The sequence below is a fragment of the Myxocyprinus asiaticus genome, chromosome 25 (assembly GCF_019703515.2).
Source record: "Myxocyprinus asiaticus isolate MX2 ecotype Aquarium Trade chromosome 25, UBuf_Myxa_2, whole genome shotgun sequence".
In the NCBI taxonomy this organism is placed as follows: Eukaryota; Metazoa; Chordata; class Actinopteri; order Cypriniformes; family Catostomidae; genus Myxocyprinus; species Myxocyprinus asiaticus.
In genome coordinates, this window is record NC_059368.1 from 35290927 (window position 1) to 35313901 (window position 22975).

A 22975-nucleotide genomic window follows, 5' to 3' on the forward strand; every position below is an offset into this window, starting at 1 on the left:
CATATACTTGTATTGTTTGGACCTACAGAGCTGAGATATTCTTCTAAAAATCTTTGTTTGTGTTCTGCAGAAGAAATAAAGTCATACAAATCTGGGATGGCATGAGGGATAACAAGGGAATGTTCATTTTTGGGTGAACTATCCCTTTAATAAATAGTCATATACGATGACGAATATTGACAAAACTGTCTCTTGAGACTTCAGAGAATCAAGGTTGTAAGTCTCAAGATGAAAGGTCATACAAAATTTGTATTTTGTTCAAATGTTGCTCAAGACACAGAAGGCTTAATGTCTATCCTACGATCTTGCTGATAAAATGGTTTTGATTTGTTTTTTTTTTAAACTGTTTTTCCCTTACTCTGCTGTTCAACTTCCCTCTGAAAAATTGCTGTCATTAGTCATAATGCTGTATACAGTTTTTCTGTTTATTCAAGCTCTTTCACAATAAGGTATGACTTGCTATTACAGTATCTGCAACAGAATGCAGATTTGAAAACCGAAGTAGCATGAAAACAGAAAAAGAGAACCAGATTTCCCATGCAGTTTAAACAGGAAGGGGTCTTCACGCCAATCTGTAGATGTACACTGTGACAAAAAAATCTGACATCTAGCTGTATCAAGGTGTCTTTTTGAGTTGACACAACTAAACTGTACAGTCAACTTAACATATTAAGTTGAGATTCTATCAGCTTGTACTTTAGTTGAATCAACAAGTGTATTTGTCATCTCAACTTGCTTAACAAAGTTGTCTGAACAAAGATTTACCAGCTCCCAGCATGCAATGCAGCATGAATAAATAATAAGATTTTAGATTTTTTTGTGCTATTTGCAGATTTTACCTGTGCTGCTGCTGTTGTTTTTGTTATTACTGTTGATTAATAGTTGTGTGGTGATGTTAAAAGCTCATCTTTTACTTAATGATGTTTGTTGAGTATCAACATTACTGAAGTTTGTGTGTCAAGTGTTGACATCCATGTGCCTCAAAATCTATGGAGTATGTTTCTCAAGAAGACAACAGACTGCAGTGCAAAACTTGCAGGGTTTACTTGACAACTAAAGTTAGGTTCACTGAACACTAACTATACAGCAGCAGGCCTTAAAATTCAGTAAACTAAAGTGAAGTTGTTATAACTAGATACAATTTAAGTTCAGCTAAATAAACTGAAGTTATTACAACTACTGTATATTCAATCAATTCAGATTACTTTTTAATTTGTGAGAAAAACATATTCAATTAAGTCAGACTAAAAAAAAATTAAAAAAAAAAAAACATGCAAAAAAGGCACTAAATATAATGAGTTGAATCAACAAAACATTTTCCCAGGCTATTTATTTGCATTATATTGCAATCAAAAAGTAAATGTTTCCTACTGATGAACATTTGTTTACAATTGTTTTTTTTTTTTTTTTTTTTTTTAACTCTCTATAAATAAATAGAATAAATAATTATGAAAAAGTTTGCCTTGCTAAAAAAATCTTATCTTTTATATTCTACACAGTACTATGGGGGTCACACCATACACTTGTGCTATCGTCAGGTCTTACGGTAGATCCATCTGTTTCAGATTTCCAGTAACAACGCATCTCTGGACCTGTCGGACTTGGATTTAAGCATCCATGATTTTCAATTTATAGTTGAGCAATAGCTCCACAATCCTTCCCACAAACTGAAAGTGGTTTAGGGATCAGGAGTCAGCAGTTCCTGGAATTTCTGTGTAAACTTTCAGCAAATTGACTACTTGTGGACATCCAGGTGGACTTGACTGACACAACGGTGGTTGAACACAAATGAACTTCTCTTGGGTGGGTTTGGACTTTAAATTCTTGCACATCTTGTCCCAGAGCAGGCGAGGCACTGGGGGACTGAGGATGATAAAGACCCAGGGGTCAATGATGGGGTTAGCCGATAAGAGAAGAAGGGCTATAAGATCCTTTTTATGACTTTCAAGGTTGAAGATGGTATGAATGTATACTTGAATCTATGGAGACAAAAACACAGTGTAAAAATACATGCTGTTGTGTTGTCATATAAATATTTAATGTTCTGCAAACACTGAAAAAGTGGTAATCTGCATTTGTTACTTTATGGAGCTGTTTTTACCTGATGCAAAATTATTTAAACCCTTAAAATTTGTTTTGTTGGTGTAATCTAATGAATTTAGATTTATTTAGTGATGTTAAATCATATATTAGACATGAATAAAACCAGTTAATGTAGATGTTACCAAATGGCACAAGTTTTAGGTTAACGTTTGCTGTGCATTTCAAGTGTAAACCCTAATGTTATCATTATGGGAAAAATCAGAAAAATGATTACTTAGTTGAAATGTCAAGTGTAGGGCTCATAACTTAAATATCTACAGTACGTATGTTCCTCAAACTTATTTTTCTTAAAAATCCATAGACTTAAGATTTTAAGTGTTAATAACTCAAAAGATTGAGTACAAAATTGAGGCTATGGGGAACACCTACCAGCGTTCCCTCTAATTTTTGTTGTTGCTGAGCAAATCCTATTTCTGTTGGGGGGAACCTTTGGCCACCTGAGCAGAATTATATATATATATATATATATATATATATATATATATATATATATATATATATATATATATATATATATACCAACATTTTTGTTGGTACCAATACCAGTGAAATTTCACAATTCTTGATTTTTGAAATTTCAAAACCACAGTAAAAAACATATAGGCTAATATGCTATTAAATATACTTGGATTCACACAGACTCCAGTTGAAACACTGAGCATGCATTTAGCTCTAATAGACCTTATTCACACTAATGCCATTTTTAATGGGAATGACAACAAGCCTGTGAGGGATAGACTTAACATCTCATCAATAGCACGAATGGTCTAAAGCTGTATTAAGCTACTAGATCACATCTTATTTTCCACAACTCATATTGTCTGGAGTACTTTGTATACTGAATGTTCTTGGACAGATATTTTATCAATGCTTTATTCCGTGGAATGATCCAAAAACACTTTAAGCCCAAGTCTATACATCTACCCATCACAGCCTTGTTGTCATTCCCATTAAAAATCAGAGATGGCGCTAGCGTGAATAAGGTCTATACAAGATATCTCTAGGAATTCCCACATTTTGAGTCTGCGCTCAGTGTGTGTATGTTTTTTCCATCTCCAATGGAGTAATATCAAAAGTGTGCGGCTGCGCATGCGCGCAGCTTAGAGGGAACAGTGATACCCACATTGCCTTGCGCTTTAAATATACAATTACATTTCCTTGGTCAAAGTGAACTTAATATAGTTGTTACTTAAATAGCTGTTATTAAGAATTCAAAGAGATTTTAGCTCTTTTGTAGAATTATTTATGTTGTTTTGTTGCAAATAGTTGTTTCGTATGATGTCACCATTAGGGTGCTCTGTGTCCCCCTTGGTCAAGTTGGACCCTGATAACTCTATCTAAAGCCCAAAGTATACTTAAGCCAGATGCAAATGCTAGGCATACGCATACAAGACGCGTGACACACATTTCGTCACCAACAGAGCTCTCGAGCACTGAACGTGTGTGGCCCAATTTTTCTAACCGCGTGTACTTTGATCACAGGATGCACATACGCCTTGAATTATTTGTACTAATTAGTGGGTCCACAAGGAGGCAAAATTCGCAACTGAGCCGTCACTTTCACAAAGCATTAAAAGAAGATGAAATCTGCGCTAAACAACAGAAGACGAAGGTGAAAACAACAACAGTGGATGTTAAACATCAGTGTTGCACGTGTGTTTGAGGAGGTAAGGAGATACCTCACTGTATTTGTATAACTTAAGTCTGAGGAATACAAAGACATCGTTATGGGTCTAAACTCCTCAAGAGAAATAGTCCAACATCTCATAGCAGTCGTAGCATGCTTGAAGTGTACTTTGAAAGGCTGGCGCAGAGGCGGACTGGCCACCGGAAGAACCAGAACTTTTCCCAGTAGGCCGGCTGCGAAACAGGGTCACAATATGCCAAAGTGGGTCACGATATGATGAAGGGACAGCGAAACGCATTGCCACAACCCCCCCACTCCCTGATCGACAACTTGACATCATGGCCGATTTTTGTTCCCAGTCCAAGGCTGCCCCTTGGATAGGGTTCGCTAAGCATTCCTATCAAAACCGAAGTATACTTTGGGCTTTAGTCCTCCTTGTGCATGTGGAACTTAAGTACAGGTGCCTATGCATTTCTGTGTAGAATAAAAAAAAAAAAAAAAAAAAATATATATATATATATATATATATATATATATATATATATATATATATATATATATATATATAATCTTTATTTAAGCTGTGATATTGTATGAATTAAAATTATTGAGTAGAACCAACAACATTTAAAAAGCAAATCTGAGTTAAGTCTACTTGCATCTAGTTACCTTATCTTGAATAGTTAAATTCATTCTACATAATCACCAAGTTAAGTGAACTTAATTACACATGTTTTGAAGACGCCATTACTCATTTCAATTGAGGGAACAAGTTTACATAATCAATTGAGCAACTTATTAGGGTTTTCAGTGTGTGTATTACCATAAAACACTTTAGTACAGTGTGATCATTTCTAGTAGGTGCTTGAAATACATTTCTTAATTCTTACTATTGTAATTAATAATATTTTTGCTTAGTACAGTGGCCCCTAAAAGTATTTGGACAAACCTATCATTACATTTATTGCATTACATAACAAAATTTCAATGGGCATCTGCAAACAAGTGATGCTAGAGCTTTTCTAAGCCATCTTTGTGAAGACTTTAACCAACTGGTCCCAAGGTTATTTTTAATGAATGTATAAAGTCACTAACCCTCAAGTTTACACAGTTGCTATTGCAGAGTACATTAATTTGAGTAGTCTTTAAATGGATAGTTCAACCCAAAAATGAAATGCCATCACAGAAGTGGTTGACTTTCTTTCTACAGCAGAACACAAATTATGATTTTTAGAAGAATATTTCAGCTCTGTAGGTCCATACAATGCAAGTGAATTGGTGCCAAAATGTTGACATGCCGAAAAGCACATAAAGGCAGCATGAAAGTAATTTGTCCATTTTTGCTAGAAATTCTTCTCCCTGCCCAGTAGGGGGAGATATGTATGAAGATGTGAATCACCAAAAACACAAGAAGAAGAATGAGAAAGTTAAAGTGGAGATTGACTGAGCAGGGAGGAGAATTAATAGTAAAAAAAAAAAAAAAAAAGACTTAAATATTAATTTGTTTTTCACCCACACCTACTGTATCATATCGCTTCTGAAGATATGGATTTAATGACTGGAGTCATATGGATTACTTTTATGCTGATTTATGTGATTGTTGGAGCTTCAAAATTTTGGCACCCATTCACTTGCATTGTATGGACCAAAAGAGCTGAGAAATTCTTCTAATAAATCTTCATTTTAGTTCAGCAGATGAAAGAAAGTCATACACATCTGGGATGGCATAAGAATGAGTAAATGATGAGATCATTTTCATTTTTGGGTGAACTATTCCTTTAACAAAATAAAGTTTTATTAATTTAATTTAGTTAAAAATTACACAATTCAGTGTAACAGAATTTTATTATGAAATGTGTACATTTTAAAAATAGGCTAAAATATTTTGTATGGACATGATCCACTAGTGTGACAAACAATGTTCTATATCTTTATGTCTAATCTTCGTTTAAAACAGTATATCTATTGTTTTATTGATTTTAAACCTAACAGGCGACTTTACGTGAAATGTGTTGCTTCAAAGTGAGTGTTTGCTATATTCAGGGTTTGGAGGGTTACTTTTGAAATGTATTCCACTACAGATTACAGAATAAATGCTGTAAAATGTCATTTATAATGCATTCCATTAGATTACTCTAGGTCAGTAACGTATTCTAAATACTTTGGATTACTCCTACAGCACTGGTAGATTTTTTCACTTGTTTTGACTATAAAAACTCTGCCAGTACAGTAAGACAAAATACACATGTTAAAAATACATTCCCTGAAAAACCTAAATATCTTATGCAGTGTTGTTTCTAAAACAAGATAAATCAAATTGATCTTGTTTTAAGGATTTTTAGATATTTTTACAGGAAAACAATACAAAAATTATTATCAAGAATATGATTTTTGCCCTAATATCAAAGGTCTTACTAGAAAAATAGAAATTATGATCTAACGTGAATTTTCTTGATAATAAAATATGATTGTGCCTGGTAACATGGCTAGAAATAGCATTTTAGCTTAGTGTAAATCTGACAATTTACACAAGGTTTATTTTTATTTCTTCTGCTGCAAACTTACTTCAAACTTACTTCTCTGTCTGCTCGTATGAATGTAACACATCATAAGAAAGTGTTTCACCGCTGTTCAAACGTTCTTTGGATCGCATCATTTATATGTATAAATGTTTTCCATCTGAAAGGACTAAATATTAAATGAAACAAATTACATTAAAATGCAAAGTAATCTCTTCAGTAATCAAAATACTTTTTGAATGTAACTGTATACTAATTACCAATGATTTAAATTGTAACTGTAGTGGAATACAGTTACTTATTTTTTGTATTTTAAATATGTAATCTCTTTATATGTATTTCCTTACTCCCCAACCCTGAGGCTATATTTAACATAAATGTCACTTGTTTTGATAGCTTGTTATCTAATGCAATGCATACATTTATTTTATTTTTTTTTAGTGTGGCTTAAGTGCCAAAACATATTTGGGGGCTATATGCGTCTATAGCTAATGTACCCTAAAGTGTTACATAGAACATATAGAAACAGGAAACTGCTTCACATTCTTAGCTATTATAAGTGACAGTTTGATGCGTAAAAAAAGAAAAATAAAAAATAAAAAAACCCATGTCTGACAGAAATCAACAGTGCGAAAAGACCTTACCACAAGAGGAAGGGAGCAAATGACGAAGGCGACTGTCATGAACCCGAGCAGCACCAGATGTTCTACCTCTTTCGTGATGGACCGATGCTTTCTGTGTCCCCGGGTAGAGCTCCAGTTCGCTTTGTGTCTTCGATACATGAGTAAAAGATGATAGATGACAGACGCGTTGCACAAAACCGTACATACGATCATGGCCAGCAAACAAGACGCATAGATTATATTGAACACTTTGTGTTCGCGCTCATCAAGGTCCATGTCAATGAAGCACCACGTCCCCGGGCAATGCTGAACGTACTTCCCAAACCCGAGGAAAGGTGTGACACAGAAAAGAACGCCAACCAGGTATATGAGGGTGACGGCGATGTACCCGCACCGTTTGGTCAAGCGCTTCTCGTAAAAGTAGGGATGCCCTATGGACAGCCAGCGCTCCACAGCCATGGAGAGAAGAATGGCCAGAGTCACCAGGCTGAAAAATGTCATCGCATAACCGAAGTGCTCACAGACCGATCGGTTTCCGCTCATCCCGAGCAACGACTCGTTCCTCAAATACGCGGTAATCACCAGGGGACTGACGGAGAAAGTTCCCAGCAAGTCTGTAATGATCAACGATGTGACGAGGACTTGGAACAGGGATGCGGTTTGCTTCCTCCGCCGTATTTCCAAGAGTATTAAGGCGACTACATTCCCAAGGACACCGGCTGAAAACATGATCGCAGATGTTGTGGGAGATCCGTAAGAGACGTTTAGGCGCCCATGGCAACTGTAGTTTTTCGGGTGTGACGCCATAAAAAACTTTGTTTTTTATTTTATTTTCTGTAATTATCCACCCTAGGATAATTCCATGCTATTAGAAGTCTGTTTGATAAGGCAACGAATATCTCATTGCAGAGAGGAATGAGGATCCATACTTATTGTGAAGTGGAACTTTTACGCACAATCCATGACTTTCAAATGAGAAGGGCAACGACCACAACCAATAAGGTGGAGTTTTGGTAGAGCATGCTCTCTGATGCGCACAGCTAATGACTCACTACAACTTACAAACATATTAATCAAATGCATTTTGATCAAATCATTTAAAAGGTGATTTGTATTTGTATTTATTTATTTTTTACATTAAATGCAAATTTTTAATCCAATGTGTTTTTAATCTATAATATAGTAAGTAAAATGTAAATTAAATAATAATTATAGGTCAAATAATACAATAAAAGCTAAATCAAATAGCAAAAATTCATTATAAATAATTAAAAATAATAATTAATAACAGTAAAATAATAGCACACATAAAACAGCATTAATAGCAATATAACTGTATGTTAGAAGTTAGTGCTTTTTAATACATTCAATTTAATCATTCTGAATAAAACTAAAATTAAGTCACTTTGGATAAAAGCGTCTGCCAAATGCATATGTATATATATATATATATATATATATATATATATATATATATATATATATATATATATATATATATATACACATTTGTTTGAAAAGAAATAATAACAGAAGGTTGTTTTGATTAAAATTCAGCTTTTAAAAAAAGGTGTAGAGGGAGCCTTTTACCCCACACTTGGGGTAAAAGGCTTCTAGGGGGTATAAAGTGATATAGTGTAGATATAGGGGCAATATTTATAGTGCAAAATTTGTCAAATAATGCAAATAATTTTGACAGCAAGAATAATAAAATAACTACTTCAGAAAAGGGTGCACCATTTCCTGTTCATTTCCAACACATTTGGCATTTCATAACATCTTATTTTATAAACAAATTAATCTCCATTGTGATTGGATCAGTCAGTGTGAGCCCACTTTAAAAAAATTTCAGAACAAATCTATTCCGTCCACTTTAGAAAAACAATGTTTAAAATGAGCCTTTAGCCCCTGCAACAGGGAGGCTTTTTACCACAAATACTATCCTTTCACTTATTGGAAAAACTTTTGCATTTTTTTTACCTTAAAAGTGCAAATGATAAAAAAGTATTTTGTCTCAAAATAAATGTGTGAATTTCAGGGATTTACATTAGCTACATACATTTTCAACATTTTAAAAAATAGAATTTTTTTTTTAGATCAAATTGCCTCAAAATCAAACTTTATACACCACACACAAAGATCTTGTGGATCAGGAAAAAATTGCAGTGCATAGTGACAAACAGGTGTTTAGGAAAGTATTGTGGTAGTTTTTGTTGCTGTTTAGTGTTTTGTGAGAAAATAAATCAATGGAGCCTTTTACCCCGTGGCCCGCGGAGCCTTATCCCCATTGTAGGTTGTAGGCTTTAGACCCTAATGGGTATGAAATCTGTTTGATATCTTAAAGGCATCATGATGATAATACTAAGAAGCAAATGAGCCTTACCATTTGATGAACTCTATTAAACTTAATTCAGCTATAAGAACATTGTACTTTCTTCTATATTTCATGAGCACACAAATCATTACATACATTACTTTAAATGAATTTGAATGAAATGAATTAAAATACAATATTTACCCTTTTTGGCACAAACAGATATTTCCAAACTTGTATTAAAACTGTAAATACAAAACTGCTCATAGAGTACACTTTCAAAGATCATCACAATATTATTGCCACTGAAATTCATTCCACCATCTAAGCACTTTAAGGGATAGTTCACCAAAAATGAAAGTTCTCTCATTGTTTACTCACCCTCATGCTGTCCCAGATGTGTATGACTTTCTTTATTCTTCAGAACACAAATTATGATTTTTAGAAGAATATCTCAGCTCTGTAGGTCCATACAATGCAAATGAATGGGTGCCAACATGTTGACGCTCCAAAAAGCTCATAAAAGCACCAACGAAGTAGTTCATATGACTCCAGTGTTTTAATCCATATTTTCAGAAGTGATATGATAGGTGTGGGTGAGAAACAGATCAATATTTAAATCCTTTTTTGCTTGAAATTCTTTTTCCCTGCCCTGTAGGGGTCGCCTACATGAAGAATGTGAATCACCAAAAACACAAGAAGAAGAATGTTAAAGTGAAAGTTAAATTGGAGATTGACTGAGCAGGGAGGAGGTGTGTAAGACGGAGCTCCCAAAAAACCCTTCTAAAACTTCTAAGATGTTTTATATCACGTAAAATATTTTCTTTACTGCGAGACATTCACAAAATGTCGGATAGCTTCTTGAACATGCCGATTTCTAAGAAAACGGACGATTAAAAAAGATGGAAATCTGGCATTGCTAGATCCGCCACATTGGTTTCACGTAGAAATGAAGAGGGTCTTTATGAGAATACAGAATCTAATTGATGGGTATCTGAACAAGATCACAGATTCCATGGATAAAATTGACAAGAACAGCAATCATTGAAGCTAAAGATGGTGGAGGTTGAAACTAGACAGACAGATTTTGAAACCGTGGTAGTAGACCTCCAACGAAGACGAAATTAAACAACTGAGAGGCAAGATAGATGAACTAGAAAATCATTCGCTGTGCCAAAATCTGCATCTTGTCAGATTTCCAGAAGGAGTGGAGGGCAAAAACCCCGTAGCTTTTTTATAGGAATTGCTGCCTAAAATCCTAGGAAGGGATGATGAAGTATACGAAATTGAAAGAGCTCATCGTAACCTGCAGCAGCGACCAGCTGAGAACGGCAAGCCACGAGTTATCGTGATGTGTTTGCTCAAGTACGAGGACACAGTTAAAACCCTTAATGCTGCAAGAGAAAAGAGCCAGCTCGCCTAAAGCATCTCTACCATAATGATATTCCGTGATATGTCATCAACATTGTTCAGAAAAAGGCAAAAATTCACTGTGCTCAGGAGACAACTTCGTGACAACAATGTCACCTACACTATGCAACACCCTGCGATACTCAAGATCCATCCTCCAGAGGGACAAAGGTCTTTCAGCTTACTGTACCTTTGACAGCATCATCCAAACATTGTTGCGTCTTAAAATGTTCTAAATGGAGGACACTAGCTTGGATATATTATGATACATCTAAGAACTCTGATTATCTTCAGGAACTTCTGAAGGAGGTTAACTGGCTGATGGTCTAAGACTGTACATTATCGTTCTCGGGATGAGTGAATGCTCGACTGACTATTACGTTTATAATATGGTGAATGCATTGAGAATGAGTTGCACCATGTGTTATGATTCAAATGTGATGCAGTTTTTTTTCCCTCATTCATCACAGTTTGGCCTATTTAAGTGTTATCATTGTTGAAACTGTCGCCTGATGTGAAGACTGGCTGGACTCAAATACTCACGCTGGGAAATATACATCTGTTATGGGGGGTATGAGGCTGAGTGGGAAGTGGACCCAAACAGGTAGGTGATAATTAACAAAAGTCTTTATTGAAGAATAAACACAGGAAAAGGAATGGCAAGCAGCAAAAAACAGCAACCAGTCCAGGACTGATCAGGGGAACCTAACAGGGCAGGAATGTCAGCCAACCAGCAGGGGGAAGGAGAGAGCAACTCAGAGATGCCACAGTGCAAGTCCCCTTCTTGTCTGGTAAAACAGTACGCATGGTATGCATGCAAGTAGTATGAATAGACATACTTCATCCGGTAATGTGGGCTTTGGCCCGTGTCCCTAATGTATAACGTAAAAACAACAACCGCAAAAATAAGGAACTCTGGTTTTATTAAACAAGCACCATTTAAGCACAAGGAACAACTTTCCAGGTATATATAGCTCTCACAGTTGAAAAGAGCCATCCCACTCGTGGTTCTCATCCGTTTTTTTAAATCCAGCATTTTGAACGTGACATGCCTCAGCTCCCTTGGCATTTGGGGATGGAATAGTGTCCAGTTGATCTGCACTTCAGAATCTAGCCGGAAATAGTAGATCATCCGGGTATTTCTCGCTTACTCTTTTATGAAAACTGAGGATTCTGACATTCTACTCCATTGGTAGGTATGGAAGCTCTGAACCACACGGTGAAAAAAAAAAAAAAAATAAGAGTGAAAAAAATAAAAAATAAATAGTGTCTCAGTTCCTTCCTGAGCCTGAGAAAAAAACACATTTTTGAAGAGAGAACAAAACATTTTTTTGTAGAGTGAAAAAAACATTTTGAAGAGAGAAAAAACAAATTTTTGAAGAGAGAATTATTATTATTTTTTTTTTTTTGAAGACAGAAGAAAAAATTTTGGAAGAGAGAAAACAATTTAAGACTTGGGCTCAGGAAAGAACTGAGACTATTTTTTTTTTCACTCTTATTTTTTTTTTTTCCACCGTGCAGTTCAGAGCTTCCGTAATATAGGAATAATACTCATAGTAAGAATAACTGATATTTGTTTTTATTAAGATGTTATTATGAATGGGCATATACAAGGAATATTTTATATATAGAAACTATACATGTAATAGAGTTACATTTTAAAAATGGGTGTGATACAGATACAAATAATACAGATACAGATAATTTTGCGATAACAGCTACAGATACAAATACAGATAATGGCTGCGCTGCACACCCCTATCCATTGGTATACTGTTTTTGGTACACTTTATTAGTAACGAAATATGGATATTCATATGCAGTGATATGGTACACTCACGTCATGTCAGAATTACCATAATTATGAGATACCGACTTGTAAAAAGCGCTCACATTTTCGTAGAACTCATAATTACAAGTTATAAACTTGGAATTCTATGAAAGTGCTGACTTGATAGTCATGATGTCATGTAGAGTTCGGGTACTTAAGTTTGGACTCGGACCTGTAATGGACTTGGACTTGTCACGGACTCTGATGCATTTTTACTCGGACTTGACTTGGACTTAAGCCTTTGGGACTCTGGATTTTTTTCTGAGTCCAGCCGAGTCCATGACATTTGTGATGCAATGAAAAAAAAAAAATAAACAACAAAACAGAAATTAATGAACACATCTCTGTCTGCATGCAGCTGTATTAGCCCCTGAAGTCGTAGAGGTAGCCAGAGTTGTTTCACTGTGTTTAAGCAAACACGCACACACACATACTCACGTGCACAGGCACACTCATCAGTCAACCAATACGCTTGAATGTTACTACAGAGACTACTGTAAAACATCAACTACCGAGGTGGCTGGCACGATGAAAACATCAAGGTGGGTAGGTCTATGTATCCAATGTAGGCCTAATAGAAATGAAACAAGACAGTTTCACACGACATGGGACCTGACAACTGGTAAAATTGCATGTGGCATTTATGCAGCCAAGACGGTGCTCGCATCGTGCTAAAAACAGCATATTGAAATAAAAATACATAAAAATAGTATTGATATTGGATATTAAGTCTTTTTATGGGTAATGTATCTACACATGTAGGCTTCTGTAGTCTCTTATAGTCCACGCAGTGTTGTCAGCTTGAACTGGTTTATAATAGCTTGATGAATTAAATGTGTAACTTTTTTAAATAGTCAGTGGAAAAAAGCGTTATTGCTAAAGCAGTCAGCAACTCTAAACAGATAAACAGCACCTATTTATTATCGATTGACTATTTTCAAAGCATTGACGAGCTGCTTGAAATACATTATTTTACAGCATTTGTCCACCATTCACAACATTCAACCATGCACAATAAAACATTAGGATATTTTGGGCAAATGTTTTGTTTATAATTTAATTATAGACTATAAAATAAATGTATTATTCGATGACAGAGTTTGTGTATGAAGCTAAACTTCATGTTACGAGTTGAATTTAGTTGGTTAATAAATTATATAGGTAGTGTTAAAGTCATGCAAGTGTAGTATCTCACTAGTTCAACAGAAAAAAAGATCTATTGCTGTTGTTTATTATGTATTTGTCTTGTTTTGGCTTCTTCTGTATTCTGTTTCTGACTTCATTGCATGATGTCGTAGTAACAAATGCCGGACTCGGATGTAGTAACTTCCCAGGTGCACTTGAAAGCATAAAATATCCTGAGTTTCCTAACTGATAATTATGACTTTGTAGTGGCATTCATGTGCACTCAACTTGTAAATACGATAATTCCGACATGACTTGAATGCACCATTAAATCAGTGAAATATATTCTGTGGGCATAATGGGTAATGTAGTTTGTGTCTGACTCAGCTGTGACATCATCTTCACTACGAGAGTACATGGTATTGTCAGAAAATGGTGGATCTGAGACAAAGCCCAGACTCGAACCTACAGTATTTAAATACCTTTGGGAATTTGAACGCCAACTGCGAGCCAGACCTCATCCCCCAACATCAGTGCCTGAGTTCACTAATGGTCTTGTGTCTGAATGGGAGAAAATCCCTGCAGCCATGTTCCAGCATCTAGTGGAAAGCTGAACCAGAGGAGTGAAAGGGAGGACCAACTCTTTATTAATGTCCATGGTTTAGAAGGTGCATCTGTGGCTCTTGTTGAAGACTTTGGAGATTATCCTAACTGTATTTTATCAGGTGAGCTCCCTGAGCTTGTTTACCTGGGAAGCATCATTGTGACCTCATGGCCCTCTGTCTGCCTGGCGGGGGCACCCAGTACCACTGTCAGTGTGCCATGGGCTTCCAGGGAGATGGACTTAACTGCCACAGTACAAGGCTTTAAGTCTTTGTTTCTCTGTCCTATTTGACATCAAGCCAACAGCTTGCCATGATTGTTCCTTTGAGAGTTCCCTCAGAGAATCTGTAACTTCTTCTGAAGCCTTTAATGAATTATTGCCTCAGGTTAAGTGCAGAATTGCTCTCTTGTGCTTTGAATCTGTGATCCAGATGTAGATGAGTGTGTAGAGGGGCTCGATTTCTGCAGTCCTCATTCCAAGTGTGTGAACATGCCGGGTGGCTATCACTGCCACTGTGCATCAGGCTATGAGTTTGACCTTGATTGGCATGAGTGTGTGGGTAAGTGATGGCATACATTGTAAGAGACCCTGTTTACACCTGTTATCAAGATGCTTTTTTGGTGATCCAATCACATGTGGCCAGTGCTAAATGCAGGTCTAAACGGGGTCTAAAACGTTTTGTAATCAAATCACAAAAAACACATATGAATGTGGTCAAAAACGCATGTAACCGCATCACATTTGATGTGTAAATGCTAATCCATCCTGAATGCGTCCTGGCAGCAGTGAAACGCCACCCCTAACCTGTCAATTAACCACTGCGCTAAAACAAGAGTGTTAACTTTGCCGGTTACGAGCGGCTTTAAAAGGAAATAACCGTCCGATCTGAAAAATTTAAAAGCGGATATACTGTATACACAAGCATGAGAACTTCATGGATCTTCTTCATTGTGTCATTGATATCAACATGCAGGGATACTTATGAGAAGCACGAACATCTGCAGCTCAAGGTAATACAGGTAAACCACTAACTGACAATTCTGCTCAAAATGTTGCTTTTGTGCTTAAATTAAATTTCAGAAGCATCTGGGAGAAATAGTGTGCCGTTGTTTTTGCGCTTTCTTTGTCTTTTCTGAATTTGTTGCACTTTAATGTCATGCAGTAACACACCGATATAGTGATTGATGTATGTCGTCATGAAACAAAGTCCATCCCCTCCAAATCCGATAACAAGTGGTCACAGGAGATGCATTTAAGTGACCAGGTGTAAACAGCAATCTGTCTCCCCTGACCACATGTGATCGGATCACCCGAGACGCATGTTAATACCAGGTGTAAACGGGGTCACAGTTGACATTAAGTACTTCTGGAAAGTTTACATGTCCTGTGGTGTGACATGCTGTACTTCATCTAAAACTTTTTTAAACAGTATTTTGCTAATCATTTTATTAATATATTATGTATGCATCTTTCATTACCTTATATTAATTTAGAGACTACATGGAATATTTGTACTTTTATTTGTCACACCACATACCAAGTGTGGGCAAAAAGTGGATCAAAAATAGACCTAAAGAGCTAACTTAAAATAAATGCTGACCAATCACAACAAATAAATGATGCACTTTCCTTTTTCATTTGTATAAATTTTAACATAAAATTTTGATGTTGATTAATAAATCAAGTCAGTGGACATGCTTTGTGTCATTACCTAGATAGATACAGTACGTAAAACAAAATACTAGAAACCTAAAGCTAAGGAGAATTGCATTGATTGGTCCTCATTCTGGAAACATAATTCAAACGAATTTTTCATAAAACCATTATTTTCTATATTAGGGCTTTTGACACTTTTTATTGGCAAAAAAAAAAAAAAAAGTTGAAAGAACATGAGGGGAGAGAACATGACCCAGACCCAACATGAACAGGAAACAAGCACCACTGCTTATTATTTCAAATCACCCGCACTGACCACAAGGCCACAGCTCCGACATCCCCATAAGACCATTCTTACATGAATTGTTGCACTGAACTGAATTCAACATTTTCTGTAGAATGGTTTTCTGAATGATTTACATAGAAATTGATTCTGCTTGTGTTTCATGAATGAGGCCCATTGACACTCTTGAATCACAAGTATAATTTATGTGACTACACAAGTAGTAAACTGTTTGAGTCTTATTTTTAGAGGTGTCTCTTCTTTTGCAGATATTGATGAGTGTTTGCTGAAGCTCTGTCATCTGTTTGCTTCATGTTTCAACACCCAGGGCTCATTCTACTGCCAGTGCTGGCCTGGATATAAGGGCAATGTCTTCCTATGCCACTTGAGAATAATTCAGCAACTACCCTCCAGTTGATGAACATCACGCATCATCATACACCTCTGCATTTGGATGATTATATCCATGGCTACATTCATAATCGACCTGAATTCACTCCTATTCAGCCAGCTCCAGTGAACTGTGAGAGCACACCCTATTCACCCATCTCTTCTGGCATGCTAACCCCTGCGCTACATCAGCTAGTTTTGATTACTGGGGGAGTTACGTTACAAACTCCCCCCCCCCCCATTTGGGTTTCGTATGGCAGAAATTCTCTCTAATGCTGTTAATTATACAGGGGACCTTCTAACTAGGTACATATATCTGTCAAGCCAGAACCTGTACCTCCACAGCTCATGAGGCGGCCTTCTCACTATGATGATTCAGCACAAACTGTTCAACCTCCAGGCCATTGGCAGTGGACCACTACTGCTCCTGCCTACCAACATTACAATGTTCCTTCTGGCTATTCAGCGCTACCTTATTCCCAGCCAAACGCTGTTCCAATAATTCCAAGCTATGCACTCAATCCCTGCAAACTTCCTGCTTTATCAAAGCCACCTCAAACTAAATTCTCAGCCACTAATCCAACCATGAGAGATCAAGTCTTTTCTGCTGCCCTGCTGCTACAACCTGTCATAACACCGCTAGACCACAGCTCACCTCAAGCCCCTCATATAGTGTGCCTCAACCCAAAATTCCAGATTTCTCACAGGATTGTGAGAAAGAATTTGCAAACATTAAATTAGCCTTAGATAACCTGCTCGAACCTCATCCAAAGCTAACAGAGCAGTACAAGTATAATGTGCTATTAGAGCACCTCAAGCTTCCTGAGGCCCAAATGATTAGTCAGTCCTGCCACCATCATCCTTTTCCATATTCAGCAGCCATGCAAGCACTTCAACTGCAGTATGGTCAAACACACCAACTGGCTCAAAATAAAATAGCAGCGATTCTTACCACATCTAATATCAAGTCCAATGATGCTCACAGATTCTAGAGCTTCACGCTACGGGTCCACCTCAGTGTCAGCATGCTGATATCATAAGAGGGACCTCATGGCATGGAGCTTAATTGCTGCTCACATGTAGATCGCTTGCTAAATAAGCTGCCAAAGTACTTATGGGACAGTTTCATACAGTATTTGCAGCTCCAAGGGAAACTCAGTACCATAAGCCTCAATCCCTACAACCTGCAAGACTTTGCTGGATGCCTTCAGGTCAAAGCTCAGCAGCAGCAATTGTCTAGCTGTTTAGTACAATGCTACCAACAGAAGAAACCAGCATTTATAGCAAAAGAGAGGACTCTTTCCAGGGGACATGGTCAATGTGTGGTTGTTTATCATGGCATGGAGCCCTCATAACCTAACAGTGCCAGTAAGCCTACACAGTCGAAGAAGAAAACCTTCAAGGTCTATTGTCTCTTCTGTGACAGCAAGGAGTACTACATCAGTCATTGCAACCGTATCTGAGAGCAACTGACAGCAGATCTTGAAAAGTGGATCACAGAGGGCAAACCTTGTTGGAAGTGTGCTCAAATGCACACATCTGAGACATGCAACCTCAAGAAGCCCTGCAGTGACTGTGGGGGAATTCATCTCCAAGTTCTCCATGGTGTAGCTCAACGTCACACTAGTCGGCATACAGTAGGTGCATCAGAGAGTTGGATCTGTATGACACCCTCCATTGCATCACCTAAGGTTTTCCTTAAAGGTGCTATATATAAGATTGACAACAAGCGTATGAAATGGGTACTGCAGTCCAAATTCAAAATATTGGAGAGTTGTCTGTCCCACCCCAGACTTGAAGCTCATGCGGGTTGCCAGAATGTTGACATGCAAATTAGCCAACTCAACATCCGTTTTAAAGGATTTCTGGGCTTTAAACTGTCTCCATCTTCCAAAGGTATCTCCAATATTTATCTTTGTTTTACTATGCATCTGGTCATGGTGGTATTTAGATTTTTAGGTCAGGTGGAATCTGTTATCACTGATCCAGTTCGTTTGCTGGCTTCCATGGCTGCAGCACGCAGTGTTGTTTGGCTGCAAATCTGGCAACCTAGTGGTGTCGAAATACTATTGGTGAGTGTGCAGTGGGCAGGATCACACAGGCCAAAACATAAACAGAAATTCCAGCCTGGAATGGAAACTTCAAAGTAGAATATACTGGCTGTAGCATTGTTATCGGAGAAGCCAGTATTTCAACTTAGCATGTTTCCTAATTCTCTAATGACATATTATGGTAATGTTATGATTTAGTACAGTAAAATATTACATATAGCACCTTTAAAGATCCAGCTGACCTGAGTGAGTATCAGTCCCTGCTCTCCTCCTTCTCCGCTAACATCTCCACTGCTAAAACAGCCTACTACCAGCCTACTACCAGAATAAGATTAACAATTCCCCTGACACTCGCACACTCTTAAAAACGTTTACCTCTCTTCTCTGCCTTCCTCCTCCCCCTCCCACATCCTCTTTAACAGCTGATGACTTTGCCACATTTTTCACAAACAAAACAACAACCATCAGCAGTCAGTTCGCCACACCACAAACCCACAAACACCCGCCAACAGCACACAAACTCCTACTTCTCTCTTTCTGGCCCCTCTCTGAGGCTGAAGTCTCTCAACTTCTCCTTACCTGCCCCCTTGACCCTGTTCCTTCCCATCTCCTTCAAGCTATTTCTCCTTCAATCTTATCTGCACTCACACACATTATTAACACATCTCTTCTCACTGGTACCTTCCCTACTACATTTAAGCAGGCTCGGGTAACCCCACTACTTAAGAAACCCACACTAAATCCTGCACTTTTAGAAAACTACAGACCTGTCTCTCTCCTCCCATTTATAGCGAAAACACTTGAACGAGTTGTGTTCAACCAAGTCTCATATTTTCTCTCCCAGAACAACCTGCTAGACAGCAAATGGAAATTGCCCTGCTGTCCATTACTGAAGCTCTGAGACTGGCAAGAGCTTCATCCAAATTGTCTATTCTCATTCTGCTAAATCTGTATGCTGAATTTCACACTGTAAACCACCAAATTCTCCTGTCAACCCTCATGGCAAAGGGCATCACATGAACTGTGCTCAGCTGGTTTGAGTCTTATCTCACAGGTAGGTCCTTTAAGGTGTCTTGGAGGAGAGTGGTGTCTAAGTCTTACCAACTAGCTACTGGGGTACCCCAGGGTTCAGTTCTTGGGCCCCTCCTCTTCTCCATATACATGTCATCTCTGGGATCTGTCATTCAGGCACATGGTTTTTCCTACTATTGCTATGCTGATGACACACAACTCTACCTCTTATTCCAGCATGGCAATTCTACAGTAGCTGCACTGATCTCAGCCTGCCTGGTAGACATCTTGTGTTGGATGAAAGAACATCACCTCCAACTCAACCTCACTAAAACAGAGCTTCTGGTGATTCCAGAAAGCCCAGCAGTCCAGCACAATTTCACCACTCAAGTAGATTTGTCAATGATCACACCATTCAGGACAGCCAGACATCTTGGGGTAGTGTTTGATGATCAGGTAAACTTCACTGACCACATCGCAAGGACTGCCCGATCGTGCAGATTTTCTCTGTACAACATCAGGAAAATCTAGCCCTTCCTATCTGAGCATGCCACACAACTCCACATCCGGGTGCTTGTGCTATCCAGACTGGACTACTGCAATGGTCTTCTGGCAGGCCTTCCTGCATGTACAGTCAAACCTTTGCAATTGATACAGAACACAGCAGTGCGACTGATTTTCAACAAGCCCAAAAGAGCGCATGTCACGCATCTATTCATCAAACTGCATTGACTGCCAATGGTTGCTCGCGTTAAGTTCAAGGCATTGATGTTTGCTTACAGAACAACCACCGGCTCTGCACCCCCTATCTACACTCACTACTTCAGGTCTACGTGCCCTCCAGAATTTTGGGTTCGGTGGGTGAACGGAGCCTTGTAGTGCCATCTCAAAGAAGCAAAAAAATCACTGTCCAACACTTTCACTTCAACTGTTCCTTGCTGGTGGAATGATCTGCCAAACTCTACCCAAGCAGCTGGTTCTCTAACATCCTTCAAAAAGCATCTAAAGACACAGCTCTTTTGTGAGCACTCAACCCAACCCCTTTAGTGCACTTTAGTGTCTTCTTATTTATTTAAAAAAATACTCTAATCCTCCTTGCAAGGGGTACTTCTCTAAACAATTTTGAAACTTGTATTACAGCACTTGTGTTACTACTGCCTCCCTAGGATGATTTGCTGCTGTTGTTCTCCTTATTTGTGAGTCACTTTGGATAAAATCGTCTGCTAAATGAATAAATATAAATGTAAGTAGTACCAGTCCTGTTGCATAACAATTCCAAGTCGTTGGAGACGTTTGCCATTCTGGATGATGGGGCTCAGCAGATCATGATCCTTCCTGATGCAATCAAACTGCTCCAGTTAAATGGTCAGCATGAGACTCTTGCCCTTCGCACAGTACGACCTGACATCACACACCTCAGTGGATCAAAACACTTCAAGGTGCAGGGACCATTCACTGCCTCCAGTCTCGACTTGGTAGGGCAGATTTATCCAGTGCAGGCACATCAGAGATGACATGTTCACTTACGAGGTGTTCCAGTGCAGTCATTCTACAATGTACGACAACTGGTGTTAATCGGATCTGGCCATGCCCACCTCATTATTGCCATAGAGCCAATCCATAGAGGACAAGAACGTGGACCAGTAGCAATCCACACGGCCCTTGGTTGGGCTCTACAAGGAGTTGAAGCATTCACTTCTAAGGAGGCATCAGCCCAACAGTGCCTTTTCTTCTCAGCCACCAGTCCTGAAGATCTCCTCTGTGACAACTTGACATCTTGCTTTATTGGAGTGAGAAGTTGTCCGCTCCAGAGAGGATCAAGAAGCTATGGACCTTCTTGAGAGTAAGACACAGCGAGTCCTCATTAATGTAGTTCAACGCTACGCAACCCCTCTCCTCCATAAGTCCAGTGCACAAAAGCTTAAAGGTTCAGTCCAGTCCGTTATGCCTAACCTCAGGAACACGGAAAGGAGACTCAAGCAGAGCACTGAAAGGACAATAGTGTACTCTGGGCAAATTACCAAGCTCATAGAAGCAGGACATATTGTTAAGCTCTCACCTGAAGAAGTAGACAAGTCAGAGGAGACTTGGTCCAGCAAAGCTTCTACGTGGACAACTGTTTGGAGAGCTTTTCTTCCATACTTACTGCTAAGTCTAGAGTGGACCAGTAACACAGCCTACTGGCAGAAGGAGGATTCGACATCAGACAGTGGGCCAGCAATCAGGCGTCAGTAGTAGAACACCTGCCAGCTGAAGCTAAGTCATTGGCTGAGGAGCAGTGGCTAGAACAGAATCGTACTGAACCCTTAGAGCCCACCCTAGGCTTAAGCTGGATCTGTGCAGCTGACACCCTAGGCTATCATCACCGGCCAATTGGACTCACAGAACTGACCATGAGAATGGCATATCAGGTATTAGCAAGTCTATATGATCCTCTGGGATTTATTGTACCAGAGCGAAGGTGCTTATCCAACAGTTGTGGGCCAAGAAGAGGGACTGGGATAACACGGACCTTTCTGAAGCCCTCTGAAATGCCTGAAGCACTGGAAAAACGAGCTGCTTCACCTCAGCGAAATACTATTCCCCGCTGCTACACATCGGTACAAATGAATGAGGCGGATCTGGTGTATGATCTTCATGTGTTCTGTGACGCCTCAGAAAAGGTATACAGAGTAGTAGCCTATCTGTCCATGCTCTCAGGCAATTCTACTCACACCTTATTTGTAATGGCCAGGTCAAGGATTGCTCCTAAAAGGCAACAGTCTATGCCACGCCTAGAGCTCTGTGCTCAGTTAGCCAAACTACTGGAAACTGAAATGACATTTGCCATCCGTCAGACAACCCTGTGGACTGACTAAGCAACCATATTGGAATGGCTGCAATCGGACTCCTGCCGATTTAAGGTTTTCACTGGAACCCGGGTGTCTGAGATAAAAGATCTGACAGAAAGACAGGCTTGGTGTTATGTTGATAACCCGGCAGATGACAAAACAAGAGGTAAACCTCTCCTATCTCTTACAAAGCCCAGTCGATGGACTCTGGGACCACTGTTCCTGAGAGAGAGCCCTGAATACTGGCCAAAGAGACTGCCAGCTATTACACAGAGACAACCTTAGAATTGAAAGGGACCACTCTTTGTTGTCTAACAGTGGTAGAGCCAAACCTTATGATTCCTGATGCTACTCAGTTCAACTCATGGAAAGAGCTAGTGGATGCTACTAGACACGCTTTTCCAGGAACATCTGATCTTACAGATAACCAGTTTGTTAGTTTTCAGGATGCAGAAACTCTAGTCTTGCAAGAGTGTCAAGCTCAGAAATTTCCAGAGGAGGTAGCCACTCTTAAAGCCCAGAAACCTGTTCCAAATCAAAGTCGGTTGGCTATCATTTGAGTGGAATTCAGAGACAAGTCGGCTACATGTCGGGGGA

At 38.6% G+C, this 22975-nt stretch overlaps 1 protein-coding gene and 1 long non-coding RNA gene across 3 annotated transcripts in view; one reads left to right on the forward strand and one right to left on the reverse strand.

The window, feature by feature from the left end:
- Positions 1-404: 404 nt before the first annotated feature.
- On the reverse strand, positions 405-8187 carry LOC127416247 (prostaglandin E2 receptor EP2 subtype-like). Its single transcript, XM_051655489.1, has 2 exons — positions 6894-8187; positions 405-1979 (listed from the first exon to the last, which is right to left on the reverse strand). Exons 1-2 carry the CDS (start codon positions 7677-7679, stop codon positions 1686-1688), a joined length of 1080 nt encoding a protein of 359 aa, XP_051511449.1. The 5' UTR covers positions 7680-8187; the 3' UTR covers positions 405-1685.
- Positions 7749-22975, forward strand: part of LOC127416267 (uncharacterized) — a 31721-nt gene continuing 16494 nt past the window's right edge. For both annotated transcript variants that reach the window (XR_007893080.1, XR_007893079.1), the window contains exons 1-2: positions 7749-7874; positions 16365-16618. This is a non-coding gene — a long non-coding RNA (uncharacterized LOC127416267). The remainder of the gene's footprint in view (positions 7875-16364; positions 16619-22975) is intronic.